This window comes from Mya arenaria, chromosome 11 (assembly GCF_026914265.1).
Source record: "Mya arenaria isolate MELC-2E11 chromosome 11, ASM2691426v1".
In the NCBI taxonomy this organism is placed as follows: Eukaryota; Metazoa; Mollusca; class Bivalvia; order Myida; family Myidae; genus Mya; species Mya arenaria.
Window position 1 is genome coordinate 35,545,682 of NC_069132.1, and position 24,568 is coordinate 35,570,249.

The 24,568-nt window shown below is 35.1% G+C and overlaps 3 protein-coding genes across 5 annotated transcripts; 2 read left to right on the forward strand and 1 right to left on the reverse strand.

Annotated features, from left to right (window-relative positions):
• Positions 1-709: 709 nt before the first annotated feature.
• On the reverse strand, positions 710-15,648 carry LOC128209069 (carnitine O-palmitoyltransferase 1, liver isoform-like). Of its 2 annotated transcripts, XM_052912909.1 has the most exons (10): positions 15,602-15,648; positions 13,649-13,733; positions 12,878-12,987; positions 7,879-7,945; positions 7,562-7,651; positions 6,940-7,010; positions 5,564-5,816; positions 4,997-5,150; positions 4,328-4,478; positions 710-3,903 (listed from the first exon to the last, which is right to left on the reverse strand). In XM_052912909.1, the coding sequence occupies exons 1-9, from the start codon at positions 15,631-15,633 to the stop codon at positions 4,372-4,374; spliced, it is 969 nt and encodes a 322-aa protein (XP_052768869.1). In that variant the 5' UTR covers positions 15,634-15,648; the 3' UTR covers positions 710-3,903; positions 4,328-4,371. The 2 variants fall into 2 exon arrangements, with proteins under 2 accessions (XP_052768869.1, XP_052768868.1); XM_052912908.1 differs by having other exon boundaries at positions 710-4,478.
• LOC128209068 (uncharacterized) lies at positions 9,319-12,117 on the forward strand. Of its 2 annotated transcripts, XM_052912906.1 has the most exons (3): positions 9,319-9,400; positions 9,998-10,152; positions 10,386-12,117. In XM_052912906.1, exons 2-3 carry the CDS (start codon positions 10,094-10,096, stop codon positions 11,749-11,751), a joined length of 1,425 nt encoding a protein of 474 aa, XP_052768866.1. In that variant the 5' UTR covers positions 9,319-9,400; positions 9,998-10,093; the 3' UTR covers positions 11,752-12,117. The 2 variants fall into 2 exon arrangements, with proteins under 2 accessions (XP_052768866.1, XP_052768865.1); XM_052912905.1 differs by lacking the exon at positions 9,319-9,400 and having other exon boundaries at positions 9,550-10,152.
• Positions 15,649-19,101: 3,453 nt separating the features above from the next.
• LOC128209070 (uncharacterized) lies at positions 19,102-23,287 on the forward strand. Its single transcript, XM_052912910.1, has 2 exons — positions 19,102-19,584; positions 20,833-23,287. Exons 1-2 carry the CDS (start codon positions 19,250-19,252, stop codon positions 22,166-22,168), a joined length of 1,671 nt encoding a protein of 556 aa, XP_052768870.1. The 5' UTR covers positions 19,102-19,249; the 3' UTR covers positions 22,169-23,287.
• The last annotated feature ends 1,281 nt before the right edge of the window (positions 23,288-24,568 follow it).

The following is a 24,568-nucleotide window of genomic DNA, read 5'->3' on the forward strand; positions in this document are numbered from 1 at the left end:
GTTATAAATTCGTCCAGGGACTCAAGTGTTTTGTTTTTGTTTCAAAAACCAATGTGAGAATGAGATTACTCTTGACGGTCCAACTTAACTGTATAGATAGCAATTCCTTTACGTGCAGGTAAACAAACAACTCTTATTTACAAAGCGAACTACCCCGGTGATTCACCACCCGTTTATCTAAAGAATTGTTACGGCTGACCTAAAGTTTTGGGGGAATGTACATATGTACTAAATTGAGTTATGGGGAACTTGTCTGGTGCCTTGGTTTGTCTTGTAATGAAGATGCTTAGCTTTAAGAATGACTGTGTTTTGTGTAGGGGGTTTAAGCATTATATATGTAAGAAAAACACACACTTAAATGCATTCTAGAATTATTCTAGAATTATTTTCGTCACGTAAGATAAGAATAGTGGCCTGTACTATAATACAGTACTGTTAAGACTAAACTTGACAGTTTGTGCACTTAATGTGCACTAGAGATGCACTACAAGTGCACTCCATAGTGCACATAAGTAAGGCAAGAGAAAGACAATTTAAAGACAATAAATATAAATGAGATACTCATAAAGAAATAGAAGGACCACAAGAAATAAATGTTTAAAGCGTATATAGGCATCATTGTATGAATGGTAATATTACTATTTATCCCCCTGGTATTAAGGTAAACTAGACCAGCAGATCCCCTCTCATACATAAGTCGAACTTGAGCCATTTCTTGTACATTTATTGTGAAATGAATACATAACAATATAAACTAAGCCATCATGCATATATGACCCAAAATCACATATATACTAAATGATAAATAAAAAGCTCAATCTACAAAAAGCAGCAATACAAAGTATTAAGAAATGCAAGTAAGTTTGCAAACAAGCAGAATTATTCAAACGATGATTTTAATGACAAAGACAGTTCTATATATCGAATATTGGTGTATGAATTTACATCAGGAACACAATTTCAGGAAGTAATCAATGTGATATAAATGTATGATCAAGAAATAAATGTACGTAGATGAAAATAAATACCACAGCCGATATAATTGTTAAGGAAATACATGATCATACAAAAGAACAAAACTATTACATGTACATAAACAGATGCATGTGCTGGTTTTATATGAAAACAAAAACAGAAACAAATCTAAACACAGCATACAATACCAAAATGTTCATGTTGAATCAATATTTTTGCTTTCATGAGTCTTATTGTAAACACTTAGCAGGGGACAGTTGTACATGTATTAGCAGAACGCTCTCAAATTTCGTTGAAAAACAACAATATATGTGATGCTTTATGCAATGAGCAATTTTTATACCAATATCTTTCTTCGTAACAGATATCTATCCATACGTTTAGTCATTCCAACTAGCTTTACAAATGCTTGAAGAAGACCCTATGCTTTTAATCTATAATTTAGATGGATATTTGGAATGTAACAAAGTGTTACAAAAAGACACATTCTGCCTCACACAGCTGTTGTATTATTGCTCATTACATAGTGTAACAGATCACGATCTAACTATGCAATTTGCCCGTTTACGCAGCAATAACATTAGATAGGTTTTACCAATGTCTTTGTTCGCACAAAGCATTGAATCTACTTATACCTTCATCAGTCATAAAATTACATAATGCAAAATAAGACAGATAAGGGGTGGTTTTAAACAGGTCTGTAATAAACACTTATCACAGAAAGTAGATTTACAGCCATTTGAAATGATTTGTATATAAAAGTAATATATTAAAAGAACTTTACATTTGTAAATATATGTTGAGTTTATCACCAATTAAAACAAATATAACAGAAAGAAAACAAAAAACAAATAAGGTTTGTGAATCATTTAAAACAAACTAAATCCATGACTTTGTGTGGCACATAAAAGAATTTATAACAAAAACATATCTGTAACCACTATCAGACATACTGATTGACTGCCAGCTTTTGCCACAACAAGAACCTTCTTAGTCCATGTTGAAAGCGTTGTGCTAAATAATGTAAATTGTTTTACCACATTGAATAAGCTTTGTGAATTCTGCACTCCTTAATACAGGCATTAAAACTAGCTTTTACAAAGGGACTCTCATATTAGCAGTATTTACATGGCTACCTCCATCCTCGGTACATTGAACAACAAACATGCTCATATCTTTAGACCAGTTTGCACAGCCTTGCTTTCTCATAGCTATGGACTACTTTGCACAGCATTGCCTGCTCATACTTATGGACCAGTTTGTACAACATTGACTGCTCATATTTATGGAGCAGTTTGCACAGCCTTGCTTTCTTGTATCTATGGACCAGTTCACACAACATTGTCTGCTCATATTTATTGATCAGTTTGCACAGCAATGCATGCTCATATTTATGGACCAGTTTGCACAGCATTGCCTGCTCATATTTATGGACTAGTTTGCATAGCATTGCCTGCTCATATTTATGGACCAGTTTGCACAATATTGCATGCTTATATTTATGGACCAGTTTGCACAATAAGTGTACATAATGGTGTGAGAGATTCACAGATGAAAATACATCTGCCTCTAAAACTGAAAGCCAGAGCAGACTATAATGACTTTAAAGTAAACAAAGCATTTACAGGGATTCATTTTGCTGCGCTTCCCAAGTCCGTCCTGAGGACTCATTATTCCCAAACATGTACATCCTGGAGATGCACTTTTTTCAGTGATATATATGCATATAGCAAAGCTTTGGACTGTTAGGTGTGTGCTCAGGACCCACGGTTGTGAAATATGGAGTCCTGAGCAGATTTAAAAATGAATCACAGCAGCAAACTACATGTGTACATTAATAATAATTAAAATAACGCATCATTAAAACAACACTAAACAATTTTAAGTCATGCAACAAATCACTTGTCAATAATATTTTCATGAGCCATTTGTGCTTAATATCAGGATAAGAATGTTTGCTGGTCATCAACATATAGTGGTAAATCATCAGTCACAAATGATATCTATTTCACTATACATAATTCAACCATCTTATCAATGATGTTTCAATCAATTTTTCGAATGTTTTGTTCTAGGTTGTAATGAGATATTTTTTTACCAAATAGTTAAGTTGGAAATAAATTAAAAATGCACTCTCCAGACTGAACGTTTTGACTTTTTTTATTTTTTTGTCTTGGAACTAGCCAATGTATGCTAAAATGAATGTAAACCATTCATATAAGACTGTTGACAAAAAATAGTCTCAGATTTTTCTATTTAAGTTAAAAATTGCATTTTTCTTAAACCGTAAATAATGCTTTAAGCCATTAAACATTAGTTTTCGAACTGAAATATGAAAATCTGGGATCTCATTTGTCAGCAGTCTTTTATCACTAGTTTGCAGAAAAATTGCTTTTTCCAAGACAAAAAATAACAAAGTTGTAAAAACGGTAAATCTGTGAGAGTGCAGCTATAAGGTTTATTTCAAAATGCAAGAAATTATATTTCTGACACTCGCTAAGTATACGCGGAAATTCTTGACCTTACAATTTTTTTTCGTATAAACATTGATAACATAACAAGGTTTTTTCAATACAGTTATGGTTTTAGCTAATGAGTAAATGGAGGATGCTGCCCCCTGCCATTTTTGGTGCCCTCAAGGAGACTGACATGTGTACCCTTCTGCCTTCTAGAATTGAATGCTTTAAATAATAAAAATATTTCTTTAATTTAGTTATAAAACAATAAAACATTTTCCATGATACTTAATACAAACAAACTTGATATATCTGGCAGTTGGAAATTAAATTACTTCAATTACTCATATTTCACAAACAATTTTTGTCATGATTACAATATTGAAGTTTTTCACATCCTGATGCAGTGTGCCCTTTTAACCCTTAGCACCCTGTTTCTTTTCTGCAGCAGCCTGCCCTTTTTAAAACGAGGCTAAAACATAACAGTAACAGTACTATTAAAATAATGGTGCTTACATGTTTAAACATTTTAAAGTAGTCTATGGACTTTTACGAGCACTGTAAAAAAAACACCTAAGGTATAAAAAATATAAAACATGTAGGAAGTAAGTCTTCAATGGCAAACATGTAATATATGTATATAAACATCTTGCTGTTAACTCTTTAAAAATAAAGTACAGTTTGATATAAGATAAACACCATTTTAGATTTCAATTGTTTAAAACATACATGTTACTCACAGGGATGATTTCAAATATCACTGGTAAAGATTCACATTATCCTGCAATACATTTTAACGGTCACAATAGCTGTGTAACTTCACTAAAAGTATATTTAATCTGTAAGCTACATGTGTAAATATTACCACATTGCAATGCCTAATTGTTTAAGCTTACAGAATGTCAAAATAAAAAATATTTCCTTCTTCTACAGCTTGGATTTAGTTAAGCAGATCCCGTATTTCATTCATGGAGTCCATGATGGCATCAGTCATTTTGTGCGCTGACGTCTCCTCGGAGTACTTGTTTGCGCTCACATGGAAAAGGACTGAAAGTAAACAGTAGCGTAACATGTGATAGTTTTTCGTGCTTAAGGTAAAGAAACTGATGTAATACACATAGGGCCAAATTTTTAGAACATTGTTTACATTAACAATGTGATTAACTAAATCGATATTAATGTTTAAACTTGATATATAGGATTATGTTAACTCAAAAATATAAAGAACAAGCTGTGTCAAATCACTTTAGAAATACTGCAGATCTCCAGCGGATCCATTAATCTTTCCAGAGCAGTAACAATTGGACAGTTAACAATTTTGTTAACAATGCTGTTAACTTTAACAAAGTTCTCAACAATCAGTCCTACTTATATTAAACTCTATATATTGGACTTATATTAAATTCTATATACTTGGACTTAAAAAGAAATAAACACTTCAAGCAGTTTCGGTAAAAGCACAAAAATAACTTTCTATGTTTTGTTTAAAATTTCGTTTACTGCGTTAAAAATAAGGAATTTTTGGAATGCTGTATTTCAAAAATAAAATAATCTACTGTACTCACTGAGATCTTCTCCAACAATGATATAGGAGACGCCATAGCCATTTGGATTCACTGCAGCAAAGCCGCCGCCTAAACACGACTTCTCCTGCTTCCATATATCCGTGTACTTTGTTGGAGTCTGAGATGTGCTCAATACATCTGGCATGAACATGTACTGAAACACAAAATAACATAAATATATAACACATGAATTTATCTCAATGCCATATTTCATTTTGTTTCTATTTAATTTAACGCCAAATTTATTTCTGAAATTAAGTTCAGTACGAGAGTATCAATATAAAGTTATCGATTACAGTCAAAACTCGCTTTGTTGAAGTCATTGATATCTCGGAGATAACAAACATTGATATAACTGAAATATAAAATGTGTAACTGAAAAAAAAAAAGTTTTACATAACCGGGACATCAAGATTTGACATAGCAATTTTCGACTGTATAATCAGTCATCTGTTATAAAATTAACAACAAATTCTATAGCCGGATGTTACGAACCATAATAATACTCACTAAACGATTTCTTATAGATAAAGCATCATACTTTAGGGCCAAATTAGTATCTTGTACCTTGTTTTTGAACACACTGGGGAGCTCCATCTGAAGTTCTTTACAGCAGGCAAAGAGCCCAAACATGTGACGATCCCACCCGAGCCCTACCACGGCCTCGTTCTTCAGCTTGGTCTGTGCGTTGATGGCCCGTTTCAGTAGCAAGATCTTCTGTTCCCGAGTTGTCCCTTTCATCAGCGACATGGCCTTGCACCAGGCTACTGAAGACTCCGTCACTGGTCGTATTGTTTCAGTACGCCCATCAGCAAACATTCTGCATGAAATATTACATAGTTGATCATGGTTGTTCTCTATATCAAAGGCATATTGTAATCAAGATATACTCTGCTAAATGTTCTGTTAACTTCATGAAATCATTAGATTTTAACAAGTGCACCACGAAGGGAACACCAAATCTGGCAAACTCGCTAATCTGTCGGGGTTTTTCCATGAAAAAAGGGGCAGAACTAGAAAATATTTACAGTCAGGGTTATGGGCCTTATCATACACGTGCATATTGTTTTTTACAACATGTATTCCAAGTTTTATTTGAATATCTTGAAAGTTTTTAAATTATGGCCATGGTTCTAGTTTTTGCAAAATGCCGACGACACCAAGCCTATCACATTACTTTGACCTTTTTTATTTGAATAACAGACAAGCTAATAAACAAGAGCTGCCACAGGGACAACCCACTCAATTATTCTGCCGCTTTTAAGTTAAATGATTGCAAAGTTTTGGTTTAATATGCATGGATCACTGTAAAATTAGATTACATGAAAACCTTTACCAAAATTTCTAAGTTGAATAAAAAAACAGCCATAATTTGCATAACAAGTATATGCAAAAAGAGTTATTAACTTGATGTATTAAGCATGATGGATGGTTAAGAACCCTTGTATAGTATAAAGTTTCAATGCAATATATGAAGTAATTGATGATATTTTGACTTCTGTGTGCTTTATACAAAACCTTAACCAGAATTTATAGGTTTAAAATATATCCAGTAATGAGTTATCTAACCTGGTTATTTAAGTAGGTTTGATGGTTAAGTACCATTGTATAAAGTCTGAATGAAATTTCAAGTAGCTACTAAGATATTAACCTATGTGTACTTACATGTAAAAGTTTAAAAGTAGAACATCTAAGTCAAATGATAAAAGGCCATAATTTGTATTATATATGAAAGACATCTAACTTCATAAATTAAGTAGTTTATGAACAAAGTTTGAATTCAATACATGATGTTTTTTGCTGAGATATTGAGTGCTAACATGCAAAACTTAACCAGTGTGTGACGCTTACTCATATGCTTGGGTGAGTAGGTATAGGTCTCCATATTTTTTTGAATAGTTGAGCTAAAATTGTGGTTATTAAGAAAACCATAAGAAATCTACCTCGTGGATGCAGACTCATATGTTTTCACACATTTTCCATTCAGCTTAAAGTATGCCAGTTGAATCGCCATCTGAAAGTTAAACAAATATATTTCATTTACCTTAACACAATCACCTTTAATTAATACATGATCATTTATGTTCTATTGTTTCCGGAGTAATGGACAACCTGGTTTCACTATGTATGAAAATAATAACAACACTTGTTTGAATTGAAATAAGGGCATTTATTCTAGAATGCCGGAAGTTTAAAGTTATTTTTCCATATCTGGACAGTACATGATCATTTATTTAATACATGGAATGAAAATAATTCAAAGTTTTTGATAAATTAATAAAGAAAATTGTAAAGACCATCCAGGGAATGTGCAAATAAACTCCTCAGCCATAATAATTGGGGCATTTAAACATTCATAATGTTATATTCATGTGACTTTTTTTTGTACCATTGTTCAAATTTACATCTAGAGTTTAACATTTATAACTGCAAGCAATGCAGCTATCAACACCAATACTTTGACAATATGCTGACTTTTTCTAAAAGAGGAGCTGAGTCCTGTCACAAACTTTGAAAGTCATACATGTATTTTCTAGATTCAAAGACACATGTCCAGGAGCTTACCTGTATGTATCCATCAGGACTGAGCCTCTTGGTTTTGATGAAGCCTTTGCCATAATCCGCGAACACACTCTTTGACACAAAACCGTTCGCCTGTGATCAAATCATAACAATGTAAAATATGATGAAACCATCTCTGTCAAATTTAACGAGGTGCATCATTGTACACATAAAGCACAATCTAGATATTGGTACTGTTTTTGCATACATATAAATAATGAAAAATAACAACAAAAAAACAGAACACAAACTAATTTGTTTATATGTATCTCTACAGTGAAACATAAACATGCATTATATTAACAGCATGTATCACATACCAGTTTCTTGAAGTGTTCAAGAGATTCAGTGATTTCATTTTCAACATCGCATAGGTCCCATTCAAGTCTGAAAATATACATAGTCTCTTATTACAGTTCACTCCTAACACTTGGTAGATAAATTTTAATGGGTTGATATAAAACAGTAATAAATTTATGACCAAAGCAAGATTATCCCCACACTTTGGGATTCAGACAAAAAATAATGAAATGAATAGTTGACTATTTCAAACACAAATATGGGATTTTTTACCTCACCATTTTAAGTTTGGGGCCATGGCCTTTCTGAATGGGATAAATGTGTAAATTTGACTAGAATTAAGAATCTAAATTTGCCTTGCAATGAACAACAAGAGCTGTCACAGAGACAGCGCGCTCGACTATTCCGCTGCTTTTCGGTGTATGGATTGAAGATTAGATTAGATTTCAATGCATTACATGATGTGCTGAGATATTTACATATTTGAATAGGAAAATATTTGAGGTGGTACGCAAACTTTAACATAAATTCTAAGTAGAAAACGGGGCATAATTTTGTCAAAATGCTTGATAGAGTTACCTCCTCCTGTGTACAGGTTGGGAGCATGATGGTGAACAAGCGTGCTAAGTTTCAAAGCCAGATGTCAATGGACTTTGAAAATATTTGAGGTGGTACGCAAACTTTAACGTAAATTCTAAGTCGAAAAAGGGGCATAATTTTGTCAAAATGCTTGATAGAGTTACCCCCTCCTGTGTACAGGTTGGGGGCATGATGGTGAACAAGTGTGCAAAGTTTCAAAGCCATATGTCAATGGACTTTGAAATATTTGAGGTGGTACGCAAACTTTAACATAAGTGGTTACACCGACGCTCAGGTGACTAGGATAGCTCTCCTTATTCTTCGAATAGTCGAGCTAAAAATGCTTTAAAAAATGGACAAAAACAAATACAATGTGATAAAGTTTGTTTCTTTGTTTCTATGCCAACTCTTCAATACATATATGGTTTGGGTTTATTATTATCATTATTATTATTTTATTTATTTATTTTTTAGAACATAAAATTGAGAACTTTTTTTTTTTACTTTTGGAAAAAAAATGAATCGGGAATAAGGCTGACTTTGGCCCAAAACTGGTTAGAAAGAACATAGTAAGTTTCTTTTGTAAGATTTGACTGTCCCTGAAACTACCATACCAATAATGAGGGGGCAAAAAAATCTTTACAAATCTAGTTAAGTTTAAAGGCTATGGGGGCATCTTATTACCAATCATACTGTAAAATCAAATTTTCTAATCAATTATTATTGGCTTTAAAGAGAAATATATTGAAACAGGAAGTTCTGCTGATAATTTTACTTTATGCTATGTAGAATTAACAAGTTAAATCTTGAATTCTGTTCCTGAAATTCACTCAGTATTAAGTATGAAATCATGATCTTATTATATTTTGTTGTACGCTCATTGATACAATGATCCAAATCACCCAAGGATGTCTATCTTAACCACTGATTTGTGTCATGAAATTAATAATATATTTCAAGAAGGTATAGACATCTAGTTTCTTTCAGTAATATATATTTATATTCATATCTATACTTCTTTGCTCCAATAGTTCAGATCAATGTTGACGTTTATTTCTTTGTGCATGTAGTTGTATGTTAACAAAGGACGGTAAACTGTTAGCATGAAATTGAAGATCATTTAAGTCAGATTATTCAACAAACCTTGAAGTCGTATATAAAACTGTGTATCATTATATAAAACTGACGGTATCATGTTACCCAAATGTTCTTTCTTGTGATAACAAAAAAGTCATGCAACTTCCTAAATGTGATTGAAGATCTTTCGAATTTTGGAGAACGGAATGGGCGAAAATCTTGATTTATTTTGATATGAATATAGATTATCTAAATACAACTCTGAAGAATTAAACTGGAAATTACAAAGTTTTTAAAATGGAACTGACAGGTGCAAAATCTTTAACACACTCAGTGCTGAATGCCTCCGATGGTTTAATCCATGACTTTGAATGCTCCTTGTGCCTTGAGGACAATGTTAACACCAAGGCCAAGTTCTTCTGCAAAAACTGCTCTAAAGGCTACTGTGTTACATGTGTTATTCATCATAATAAACTGTTTAAGAAGCATGCAGTGCTTGGTCGCAATGATGTGGACAAGTGAGTGGGGCAAGGAAACGCTCTTGAGACGTGTGACCTTCACCCAACAAAAGTCATCGAAATGGTTTGTGAAGATCACATGGAGCTTTGCTGTAGCATCTGTGTCTCCCTTAACCACAGGTATGTGAATAAATTGAATAAAATATTTCTGTTGTGGATAAAATGTCCACTTACACAACAAAATTTTACCCTAGACAAATGGTTTTCGCATTGAATCAAAACCTTTTGACACCAAAAACAAGAAATATTATTTATACATAATATAAAAGTAAACATGTTATATCAACAATAAAGAAATATAATTTTATAGATATATATTTATATTCATTGCATTGTTTGACTGCATCCAATAGGATGTGCCACAGCATTAGCCTGGTAGAAAACCTGGCAAAGGGCATACATGAGCTGGCTGAATTCAAGCAGCTTCCTGCCAATGTTAGCAAGCTGACATCAAGCCTGAACCAGGTCATACAAGACATGAAGAAAAAACAACAATTACTGAAGACATCTGGGAAGTCCACTCTGAAGGAGATCAAAGCCTTGAGGGATACACTAAACCAGCTGCTAGAAGAGCTCGAGAGGAGGACAGTTGAACAGATGGACAGTGTCCTGGCTGACCTTGATGAGATGATTCAGAAGGACATTGACTCCTGCACAAACATTCATGGGCAACTGAAGGCCTTTCTGGATAATGTCCAGTCACAAGACAAAGGAAGTGAGCCCAGCGTCTATATTGGATACAGAAAATGTCAGGACAAGATGGCAGACGCCAAAAAGCAGCTTCATGAGATGGCCATCAAAGCAGAGATGACTGTGTCCTTCCAGCCTGACAACCATGCTGTAGAAATACTGACGGACATGCTAACACTGGGGAATATCCAGGCAGATACTGCAAAAGACGCTAGAAATCAATCTACTCTGAGTAAAGAGCACTTGGACACTCTGAAAGCTTTTACTGTGAAAACCAAGAAGACATATTCAGTTCAGCAGAAGACAGATGATAAATCCTGTGATATAACTGGTATAACTGAACTACCAGGAGGAGACATTATACTAATAGACTTAAGTAACACTAAAGTTAAGCTGCTGAACAGCCAGTTCCAGGTGATAGGCAGCTGTGAGGTTCCAAAGCATCCACAGGACATATGCCATACCACAGGGAATGAGCTTGCTGTAGCTATAAACTGTAATGAAGTCAAACGACATGCGCTCCAGTTCCTGAGAGTGTTTACAGGCAGCCTGATAATGACCGAAAGGTTTTTAGTTGACCATTGCTGTAACTCCATCAGACACCATGAGGGGCAGCTGTATGTGGGCTCTTACACAGCCCTGTACCTCTACACTGAAGCTGGCCAGCTCATCAAAGTGGTATATGAAGACAAATCAGGATACCTTACAGTGAATCATTTTGCTCTAAGTAAAGATTGCAGGAAGATTTATATTCCAGCCTCCAAACGCAATTCATTGGTCACCATTGACAACACAGGCAACATTCTGGACACTCTTAAGGACCCTGGCATTAACTGGCCACAAAGTGTACATGTGAGTGAGGGAGGTCAAGTGTTTGTGTGTTCATCTGGTTCCCACACTGTGGTGCAGGTTACCCATGACGGCGGGCAGAAACTGGCTACACTGGTCAGACAGGGAGATGGAATAAACTGTCCCAAAACAGCCTGGTACAGCACAAACACTGGCAGACTCATTGTGGGCGGAGAATAAGACAATATTCTGGTGGTAGAACTGCAGTAGTGTGATGATTGTTTTTAGTGTATATATTTTATCTTGCAGACATCTGGGTTTTTTTTCTTGTTTCAAAAAATCCAACCCTCCTTGTATTATAATGTATACAGAAATACAATTCCTAACTCCTTGTATTATAACATTACAATTTGTGTAATTGCAGTCCAAAATATAATAATATAATAGTGATTTTTAACAATGAAAACGTTTGCATATTGGTGTTGTTTGTTTAGATGTCTCTGCAGATGTAGATGGTGACTTTACTTGTTTACTTGCTTGGCTAAAATATCACATAATCTTCAAAACTGAAACTTCATCTTATAAATACATATGCATATAAAGACATTAAGTTCTTAAATTATTATTTACTGTTATTTGATCCCTGATAATGGGTGAGTTTTGAGAAAATTCCTGTTTACCATTTCTCAATTGTACAACATATTATTTTGAAGTAAATGTAAAAAAATGATAGAAATTTCTTTAAAATTGGCAAATTTCTTAAATTTCATTTACAATTTCACAAGAAGAAAGTGTTTTTCAAATTCTGTTTACCACATAGTTTTTTATGAATTTAATCTTAAACAAAAGTGTCTGAGCAAACACTTACATTAGAAGGGGCAAGTTTTTACAACTGTGTATTGTCTATCAAGATTCTCATTTGAAAATCTTACTTTAAGCTGCATTCTCACAGATTGACAGTATTGGCATTTGTTTTATTTTGGTTTCAAAAACAGCTGATTTTTAAATCAATGCCTTCCAGCTAGTCATTTAAGTTAAACCACTATAAAACAGCTTGTCATTGTCCGGAAAACTGGCAAAAACTTCATTTTTCTTGAAGCCTTTGTAACGCTTTTGGCCATAAAACGTAATATTGCCTCATTTCAAGACAAACATAAATAAGTTGTCAAAACTGTCATCTATGAGAGTGCAGCTTTTAGAGTTATGGCAAAGGTAAATATATATGCCATGGCAATGCAGACAACTCAAGACTATTTTCTTTAAAGAAACAGACGAGCTGAAATTGTAAACACTGTTCGTGGCTTTTAAACGATGATATATTTTCATGCTTAAATAAAGTAAAATTGCCTGATATATTTGAACTTACTTGGTTGGTGTCTGTAGTTTCTGCACAATGGCCTCAGGGGCTTTGGGGACACTTCCATCTTCATTGTACTGCTCCTTGGCCAAAATGTATTCCCAGATGCGACCTGGCATCTACAAGAAAACACAATACCATGGGATGATACATTAAACTCAAGTGAAGCTAGGCAAACTTTGATGTAACACACCAATCGTAAAGTCAAAGGTTAACCTATGCAATCATTTTTTCCAGCAGTTTTACAATTTCATGCAAAAAATTACCTGATGATATTGTTGTGCATAAACTACGCTCCTGATTAAAAAGTGTAAACAATATAGGTATATTTTAGATTACAAGTCTTGATGTTATTTTGCTTCTGCTTATGGCTGTTGTTACATCAATCTAGGATGAACAATTTGCGCCTTAGTTGACAATTAACCTTTAATGTATTATCCGGTACATACATGAATGTGATGGACCTGAAAGCTGAAGCGCTGAAACCATTTCACCGACTGGTTTGGGGCTGCTTTAAGCCTCAGATGGGGTAAAGCATCATATCAAGAAGCAATATTAGCTTTTTCAAAGCTCTTTTTAGGGCTCTTTTGCCTCAAATTTGAGGCCAACTGGGGTGCCAACACTAACAACAAATAAAGCAACAACCAGAGCAAATGGTCAACTTTTTTAATCAGTTCAAAAAAGAAAACCCAGGGCGGAAAGTCCCTGGAGTCATAGGATCTGTGAAAATTCCCAATTCTTTTGACAAATCACTTCCCTGTACTTAGCTTAGATACTAACCGTAGCATCACTGCATGCGTGTTCAGCATTCACCCCTATTTTGCCATTGGCGTAGGAAATGTACTGGAGGGCTTTGTCAAAGTATCTGTAAAGTAGAACCCCAAGCGTTTAAGCTGCACTCTCACAGATTTACAGTTTTGACATTTTTTTTTATTTTTTGTCTTGGGATGAGCCTAATTTTCATAAATATCTGCAAACCAGTGATAAAAGACAGTTCGCAGTTTTTCATATTTCCGTTCGAAAATTTATGTTTCATGGCTAAAAGCATTACTATAGGTTTAAGAAAAAAGCATAAAACATCAAATTTTGAAATTAAATATGAAAATCTGCAATCTGATTTTTTGTTAGCAGTCTTATATCACTGGTTTCCATGCATTTTCCCAAAATTTGGCTCGTTCCAATAAAAAAAGTTGTCAAATGTTCAGAAATTCTGTGAGAGTGCAGCTTTAAAGCCTTATCCACAATCTATACTTATAATGTGCAAATTAATATCATGAGTATTGTATTCCAATGTTCGTTCAATTACATGGCTAACATGTATATCATTTTGACACCTGCTCTCTCTTTACAGTGTAGGCCTTATTGTAACATAACATCTTTTTTGCTAGTAAAAATCTGGAAGCATAAATTTGCATAACTTTCCATTTCTATATTGATTTTTTATTATGTTTCACAATGCCTATTGCTGTTTCTTAAGCTTTCAGTTTCTATGGATAATGTATCAAAGTATAAAAAGGGTTAGAACATATGTTATGTAACTTGGCAGATAACCATATTTCACATAAAAAGGTAAAAAATCCCACCTGTTTCTATTATGGAACGGTGTCCTTGTTTTTTAAAACAGAAACTTAATACTTAATTAAGATCTGCCAGGTTTTTTAGAAAAAAAAGAATGGTTACAGTTTTTAATGAGTTTGGCTTTTTTTGCTAAGATCTTCCCATTCTTGAGGAAAATAAAATGCATTATGTTTCAGATTCACAAAGGATATGGGTAATAAACTGAAAACAAGTGCATTGTATGCAAGGGCAGGTATTCAGAAATTGTCTCAGCTGAGCGAAGGAAAACAAAATAACTTCTTTTCAACCACAGTGACGGAACTAGCCATGCTATGAGTACAGTCTGTCAGTATGCACGGGTAACTGTTTTAGAATTTGTCAATGCTGAGTGAAAACAAAATACAAAATAACTTCTTTTCAACCACAGTGACGGAACTAGCCATGCTATGTGTATTATCTGTCAACATTCACAGGTCTACCATGTTTATTTTGAATGTGCACATGTAATGAATTGAATATATGAGTTATGGGCAACTTTTTTTGTGGCGTTGTGTGTCTTGTTGCAAGTCTGTATGACATAGGTCTTTGTGCTTTTAAACAAGTTCATAGCTAAGTTTTTGCCTGCTAGGTTGTACTTGTAGTTTCTATTGTATTAGTACCTGAGGTCCATTTTAACAGTGGTTGATAATCACACCAAGTCTATGACCATACCTTGTCTGTGACCTTGTGAAACAGACCAGCTTTATCTGGGCAAAGTTTGTTCACATTTACAATTTACAGATAATTAATGAGGTTTTTTTTTTTCTTTTAACATTTCATTTCATACAACTAAGTGTTTTATCAAGATTTGAAAAAAAATACAGATTTTTGTTTAGATCAGATTACATGCATAGAGGCTCAATATCAATGATAAAAGTGCATATTGTAAACATGATACAAAATTAAAAACTGTCTGATCAGGAAGACACAATTTAGTGCACTGAAACCCTGTAATCTAATATACAACAACAAGTCTGTATAACTTTCCACTTAATATATAGAAAAGTCATGAAAACATTTTACAAAAACATACCTCTGAGTGCAGAATGATAAACGAAGTCAGTTATCTGACAAATATGCAGATATCATATTGAACGAGATTATTTGGCACATATTTATATCATTTATCATGTGTACCTGTTTGTTCCTTGTCCGGTCATGGAGAACATAGCTTCTTCATCCACATCCTAAAACATAAAATATCAGACCATTTAACAAGAGAACCACTGAAAGATACCCTTGTAGCTTCTGCTTGTCTAGTTTTCCCTCGTGATAAAATCAAGAACTTGGTAAATACAGTTTTTACTGCGGCTTTCATGTAGGATCCTCGGAACCTATCAATGTTTTGTCCTAAACAAAATGTGGCAGACACGCCCGTCTTGGGATTAAAACATACCCAAGAACCATTGTACAATATGGCACATTTTGAAAATTGGAGATATTGAACAGGCAACTGTAAATAAAACAGCAAACCTTGCCAGTCCTGTTTTTAAGACACCAAGTTTGGTGGTAATTGGTTGTAAAATATAATAACCGATCTGTCTTCCAGTCTTTCTCCACGGTTTCCGATCAATAATTTGCATGCTTAAACCCAGGGACCTCAAACTTTGTAGGCAGGGCGGTCATCACCAGCTGATGGACTCTATTGATTTTTAGGTCAGTGGGCCAAAGCTCAAGGTCATTATGGCATGAAGCTAAAAGTCTGTTTCCGATCAAAAACAGAATAATGCTTGGGTCAAGTTAAATGTCAAGGTCGTTGTGACCTTGAGATTTTAAACCATTTCCGATTAATAACTGTAAAGAAGAGGGCCAAAGAGCCGTTATAAAATGACCAACAAGTCGGTGGTTATAAAGGACTTCGATGCCTAGGAAATAAGAGGTTACCGAGTAATTTGATGGTTGATAAGGAGGTTGTTCCTTGTAAAGGCAAATCAAAAGTTTTACAAGGGAAGTCGAGACATTGTCAGCCGGTTGTTTCCAGGGACAATGGATGTGATGGCAAAGGAAGCGTTGAAATGGCAATACATGTAGGTAGTTGCTAAAGAAGAAAGTAGTTCATGAGGAAATCATTGGTTTCTAAGGAAGTCATTGGTGGCTAAAGTAGTTGTGGTTGCTAAGGAAGTAAGTGGTTGAAAAAGATGTAATTGGTTGCTATGGATGAAAGTATTTGCTTATGTAATTATTGACTTCTAAGGTGGTCATTGGTTGCTAGAGAAGTTAATAATTCCTACGAATAGGAAGTCATTGAATGCTTAGAAAGTCTGTGTTGCTAAGAGTGGTAATGGATGTTTAGGAAGTCATTATATGCTGAGGAAAATTGTAAGGAAGTCATATGTTGGTATGGATAAACCCGGTTACTAAGAAGTGAAAGGTCGCTAAGGAAGTCATTGTTCCTAGAAAGTGCTTGCTTAGGAAGTGATTGGTTCCTACGGAAGTAAGTTTATGCAATATATCGGATTTCTTAGGTAGTCATTGGTTTTATGGAAGTCATTTGTTGCTAAGGAAGTCATTGATTGATTGGTTAGTCATTGGTTGCTCAGAAAGTCATAGAATGATAAAGACGTCAGACGTTGGTGACAGGTCGTAAATGGTTGCTCAGGAAGTAATTTGTCGCTTGGATAGTCATTGGTTGCTAAGGAATATATATTTGTTGCTAAGAAACTTAATGGTTGCTAAGAAGTCATTAATTGATATGATTAAAGGTAATTTCTATGGGGGCAAAGGAAGTCATTAGTTGCTAAGGAAGTCATTGTTAACTAAGATGTTAAATGGATACCCGGGAATTTTCTGATGTTAATGCAGTCATTAGTATATAAGGAGGTCATTGGTTAATAATTAGGTCATTGTTTGCTATGATTGAAAGTTTTTGCTTAGGTTATCATTAGTAACTTTTGATTGGTTGCTAAGAAAGTCACTGGTTGCTACGAATGAAAGAAGTTTCTTAGGACGTAAGTAATTGCTAGGGAAGTCATTGGTTGCTAAAAAAGTTCGTAGTCGCTTAGTTAAAAAGCGGTTGCCAAGGAGGACATTAGTTGCTAATGACTAAAATGGCTTTTAAAGAAGTCATTGGTTTCCAAGGTCATTTGTTGCTAATAAAGAAAGTGGTTGCTGAGGAAGTCATTGGTTGCTATAGAAGTCATTGGTTGCTTAGTAAGTAAGTGGCTGTTAAGTCATTGGTTACCACGAAAGTAATTAGATGTTAAGGAGGTATAGCTGGTTCTTGGAAAGAGAGTCAAGGAAGAAAGGTAAGAAGTCATTGGTTGATAAGGAAATCATTGGTAGCTTAGTGAATAAGTTGTTAATAAACTTTGAACTTGTTAATATAAAGGCCAAGGATGTCATTCTTTGCTAAGGAAGTCGTTGGTTGCTTAGATATAGGTAGTCACTCACCACTACACGAGGCCACAGACCACCTATCAAAGGTCTTGGTCTTGTGGTTTCAGAGAGGATTTTCGAAAAGTTTACCTAAGAGGCATACTTTTAACAATATTTATGAAAAAACTACTTCATAAGGCTACATACCAACAATCAAAGATCTGGGCCATGCGGTTTCAGAAAAAAATATTTTTAAAATTTTTACCTTAAGAATATAGAAATCATGTGACCCCTGGATGGGGTCAGCTTTGACCACAGGGACAAAATTTGGCCTTGCGGGTTCAGAGAAGACTTTCAAAATGTTTAGTCTACAAGGATATAGCAAACCTGATACCCCGGGCGGGCCAGGTTTGGACCCAGGAGCATTATTTGAACAATTTTGTCGAGGACCATTACATAAGACATGATAAGACTACATACCAAATATTAAAGGTCTTGGCAATGCGGTTTCCGGGAAGAATATTTAAAAAAAAACTAGATAAGTATAGAGAAACACTGGACAACCCCAGGGACATACTATGAACCCTCTTGGTGGAGACATTAATTAAACAATATTGGTGAAGTACCACTACATATGAGGCTCCATGCCAAATATCAAGGGACCTTATGGTTTTAGACAAGAAGATTCTAAATTGTTGAAGACGGACGACGGACATCCGTCACAATGGTGATCACAATAACTCACATTGAGCACATCGTGTTCAGATAAGCTAATTATCGAGTGAAAAAATGCTGTACACCTATAGATGAGTAAAAACTTCACGTAACCACATAAGTTGAAATTGTTCTGTACTAAAGCTGTTTCAAAAGCTGTCAAATAGGCTTATACTACATGTAGGATGAGGATGAGGGATGAGGTTATATTCAGTATGTATTTAATTTGAAACAAGTACATGTGCCTTTTTGTGTGAAAGGTCATATCAAGTAACTGATTAGATGTATGTTGTGTTGGTGGCGATAATAAAATGATATAAATACTATTTTGGTTCATTAACTTTTATGATAGTTTCAAACTTGTATCGAATTAAGACTAGTCAAGATTTATCGAACACTTAAAAGCAAGTATTTTGGCTAAATGAAATAAGATACTTAAGCATGTTGCACTGAAGATTTAATGAGAAATTTAGGCATGAGTCACCATGTCAACTTAAATGACAACCACTAGACGATATGGGCATTTAAAGCAATCATCACATGTCAATGATTGTAGTTGTGTGATAACAAAGGTTATAATACATGCAGTTTTTTGCGATCACGCGCATCAACAATTTGAACTTCCCTGATTTTAAAGATAATTTCATTTTTGGAAAATAAAGTGGGCGGATGTCTGATATAAATTCAGTATAACTTGAGGTTTGTAACAATTAGTACGCATTTGAAACATTGCATTGAAAACACATAGTTCTCAACATGGCATCAAAAGATGCACAACCTTCCTCATTGGAGAGTGCCTCAGAGTTTGAGAATGACTTTGACTGCGATATTTGCCTTTATAAGGACAATAAGAAAATCGAGGCCAAGTTCTGCTGCGTGGACTGCTCCAAGTGTTACTGTGATATTTGTGTCATTTATCATAATGGAATGCTTAATAAGCATACAGTGCTTGATCGTAGCGATGTGAACAAGTGGGTGAGCCAGGCAAACGCGTTTGCGAGGTGTGGCCTTCACCCGAGAAATGTCGTTGAGATGGTTTGTGAAATTCACGGAGAGCTTTGCTGTAACGTCTGCGTCACCTTCAACCATAAGTATGTGCTTTCCATTTTCTTGATAAAATAATGTTGTATGATTAATTTCTTATTACATATCGCATATATCATACTCGAAGCATGCAGCCCTGCATATTACAAATAGGCAGAATTTAATAATTACTAGGGATGCAAACGAATCGCAAAATTGATATTCGAATACTCGGCAATTCTTTCAATCGAATATTCGATTACCCAAATACATCTGTTAGAAGTTGTAGTAAACTAGTAATATTGTTGTTATGCACCAATGGAGAGTCTTTCCGTTAGACGAGCATCCTCATTCTGGGATGGATCACTACTAAATATATATATATGGAAAACCCAAACCAACTCGGGAACTAGTAAATTATAAAGAGAAAACATATGTGAATTTGATTCTTCTGTTTAACATCAATAGAGGAAATATATCCTAAATGGTTATACTATTCAGTTACATTTCAAAGCACGAACAGTGCATCGAGACATTGAAAACAGTTAAAAGCACATACCTGTAACTGCATTATTGAAGCACATGTCAAATATAGTATCACGGCGATTTAAGCAATGTTGCACAGCTTAATTGCAACCAGAGTCCAAAACAACACATTAGAGTGAAGGCCGATTCCTTAAATCCTTAATTGGCAAAGGAATTTAAATTTACTGAAAATAACTTTAATTGTTGGTGTCACTTGTTTAATAGCCACTTTTTATACTATACGACGATATGTCCCTAAATGCAGATGGCGCGTGTATAGTGCATTGTCATCATATGCACACATCCAGCATTATGGGCCAATCGTTGTAAGACAAACTAACTTTATATACAACAACAGTGTTGTAGGCAAAAGGTTGTTGTTGTTTTTCATTCTATTTATTCAACATTAATTTTTCGAATATTAGAATACCGACTTTGACATTCGAATACCAAAAGTTTGATCGAATATTCGAATATTCGTTTGCATCCCTAAATTAATTACCATCAAGGTGCTGTGTAACTTATTCGAATTAAATAAGGGTAGCGGTATATAAACATGACATGAGCAGGATTGCTGTGAACATAATGGTGACGTACACGATGTTTATATTTAACATTAATCAGGTGAATTAAGTTTTAAGTAATGTGTAGCAGTGTTCAAATACGGATTCAATGACTCCCTTCATGACAAAAATATTGTAAACATTATAATCATCAGTACAGAAATTTGAGCGTATACATCTCTTTAAATGCAATGCTATGACTAAGTAATGTATTAACTTTACCAACAGGATGTGCCGCAGCTTACGCCAGGTAAAAGACCTGGCCAAGGGCATACATGAGATGGCTGACTTCAAGCAGCTTCCTGCCAATGTTAGCAAGCTGACATCCAACATAAACCAGGTCATACAGGACATGAAGAAAAAACAACAATCCGTGAAGGAATCTGGAAAGTCCATGCTGAAAGAGATAAATGCTCTGAGGTCAGCACTGAACCAGCTGCTAGATGAGCTGGAGAAAAGAACTGTGATACAGATGAAAAGTGGCCTGGCTGATCTGGATGACACACTGCAGAAGGATGTAGACTCCTGCACACGCATACATGACCAGATCAATGACTTTCTGGACAATATCCGGTCAAATGACAAAGGCAGCGAGCCAAACTCTTACATTTGTTACAGGAAATGCCAAGATAAGATGACAGAAGCCAACAGTCTGCTCCATAAGATGTCCAACAAAGCAGAGATGTCTGTGTCCTTTAATCCTGATAATCGTGCTAAACAACTTTTGTCTGATTTAATGACATTGGGGGAGATTCAGACTATTGAGAGGCAGAAAGTTTTTACTGTGAAAACCAAGCATACATATTCCGTTCGACAGAAGACAAATGATAAAACCTGTGATATTACTGGTATATCTGAACTACCAGGAGGAGACATCATTCTGACAGACTCAAGTAACTCTCAAATTAAGCTGTTGAGCAGTCAATTCGATGTGATAGCCAATTTGGAGGTTCCAAAGTATCCACAGGACATATGTCACACCACAGGGGACGAGCTTGCCGTAGCTGTAAACTGTGATATAGATAAAAGATATGAGGTCCACTTTCTGACAGTGTCGACTGGCAAAATCAAGAAGATCAGGAAGTTCACAGTTGACCACTCGTGTTTCTCCATCAGACAACACCAGGGTCAGCTGTATATAGGCTCCCGCACTGCCCTGTACCTCTACACCACAGTTGGCCAGCTCATCACGACAGTTTATGAAAACACATCAGGATACATCACAGTGAACCGTTTTGCATTGAGCAGAGATGGCAGCAAGATCTACGTTCCAGCCTCAAGCAACCAAAAACTAATCACCATTGACAGAAGAGGCAACATTCTGGCCACTCTGGATGACCCTGATTTTGTCTGGCCATGTGGTGTACATGTGAGTGAGAGTGGACATGTCTTTGTGTGCTCATATGACTCCAACACAGTGTCGCAGGTTGACCTGGAAGGCAGAAAAAAGCTGGCTACTCTTGTCAGGGAGGGCAGACCAGAGTCAATCTGGTACAGCACACATACTAGCAGGCTCATTGTGGCGGGATCGCAAGATGATATTGTGGTGACGGAACTGCAATAGTGTGGTTAAAGTTCCTTGTGTTTATAACAGAAGCTTAAAGAAGTGTGTTGTTTTCTTTACAAGAAATGTAGACCTTCTTGTGTTAAATGTAGACCTTCTTGCTTATGAAACCATCTGATGTAAAGAAGACGATATAAAATTACAAGAGGGTCTCAAAAACCGTCAATATTGAAAATGCGACTAGAAAACGTCATTTTATCCAGAAAAGTAAAGTAATTCACAAAAAAATGTTCCAGAGTCAGTAAACAATCAATAGCACAACTACTTAACAAGCTCATCGGTTACCATCTTTAAAAACCTCTCGTGGACCAACATTTTGTCATCAATTGTTCAGACCTGATATACGGTCCTCTGACTGCTAACTATAAATGGTCGAATGATAGACAATTATATATTAATTAATAGAATTACTCAAGGACATTTAGCTTTACTTAATTGATTGCAGGTCTCAAATAGGAATCCCTCTAGTACTGAAGAAATCTACCCAGAGTAACCATATATTCTTAAAAATTATAATTAACAATGTTGATATCCAGACATCACCTCCACTTAGACCAACACAAAACTCTACCAGAGGTCACGAACGCCAATACATCCAATATCAGCAAATATATCATATATATCAGCATAAATTCTACCAAATTTAATTGTTCTCTGGAACCGACTCACACCTGATGCCAGCCCACCATCGATTGGTTCCAGTGTGCCCTCGAAAGACAGGAGAGAATTAAGCCTTAACTGTGTGATGTTTTAGTCGTGTTTATTCATGCTGTATATAAGTATATATATATATATATATATATCCCATATATATCCCATTGATGTTATTCGTTGTGATGTCTGTGGACATGTCAAATGAAGCTGTTTAACATGTTATCAGCTCAGTATCAAATCACTGATAACTGAAGGATTTGAGAACCTGAAGGACACTCGGTCTAATTTTTAAACTCAACTGTGGGTAAAAGGGTACATTTACACAGGCTTTATTTATCCTTTTGAACTTAATGTATAGAAAAAAATATTATTTGTTTGCACTATCTGTTTTGTTATGTTTATGTTACAGTTTGTGATATGTTTGGTTGTGAAGTTTTGAAAGATAATAAACATCATTAAAATAAACGACATTGAAATACCTCCAACCAATTTTCTTTTTCAAAGAAGGGGGTGCACATTCTAACTTGCCATACACTTCTAAACCTGTTTCGATTTTATTATAGTATCAAAATACGATTTCCTATGCAACATTTTAATCCCCTGCCGAAAGGCGACGGGGTTAAAATAGTGTGCGTGTCTGCATGTGGTTGGGGGAGGGGGGTCTTGTCCGGAGCATAATTTGACATGCAACAGCTGTATATCATTGGGAATAAGTGCAGTGCACGTAAACCATAATTCTGTGATTAATTTTTCTACTTATTTTTTTCCCGGAGCATAACTAACCCCTGTTTAGTCTTTGAGGTATAGACTTCAAACTCATTTACATATTTATCTCTCACAGAGGAGAATTGCAGCGCACATAAACCATAACTTCGGCTGCAGTATTTTTGAGTACATGCCCTTTGTTAATTTCATACTTATTTCACACAAAACCTTTGAGGTAATAACTTCAAGCTTCATATACATATAGATCTTATCTAGGAGAAGTGCAGTCACCAGAAACCATAACTCTTGCTGCAGTATTTTTTAGTTATTTCCCTTTCTTAATTTTCAAGCTCATTTTTTGTCCAGGGCATAACTTTGAAAAGTCGTTAAGGTATTGACTTCAAACTTCAGATACAGATAGTTTTCATTGAGAGGAAGTGCAGCACACAGAAACTTTAACTGGCTGCAGTATTTTTAAGTTATTGCCCTTGTTGATTTTCATTGTTATCCTTTGACGTAAGGCGCAGATGGCACTGTTATAAATTCGTCCAGGGACTCAAGTGTTTTGTTTTTGTTTCAAAAACCAATGTGAGAATGAGATTACTCTTGACGGTCCAACTTAACTGTATAGATAGCAATTCCTTTACGTGCAGGTAAACAAACAACTCTTATTTACAAAGCGAACTACCCCGGTGATTCACCACCCGTTTATCTAAAGAATTGTTACGGCTGACCTAAAGTTTTGGGGGAATGTACATATGTACTAAATTGAGTTATGGGGAACTTGTCTGGTGCCTTGGTTTGTCTTGTAATGAAGATGCTTAGCTTTAAGAATGACTGTGTTTTGTGTAGGGGGTTTAAGCATTATATATGTAAGAAAAACACACACTTAAATGCATTCTAGAATTATTCTAGAATTATTTTCGTCACGTAAGATAAGAATAGTGGCCTGTACTATAATACAGTACTGTTAAGACTAAACTTGACAGTTTGTGCACTTAATGTGCACTAGAGATGCACTACAAGTGCACTCCATAGTGC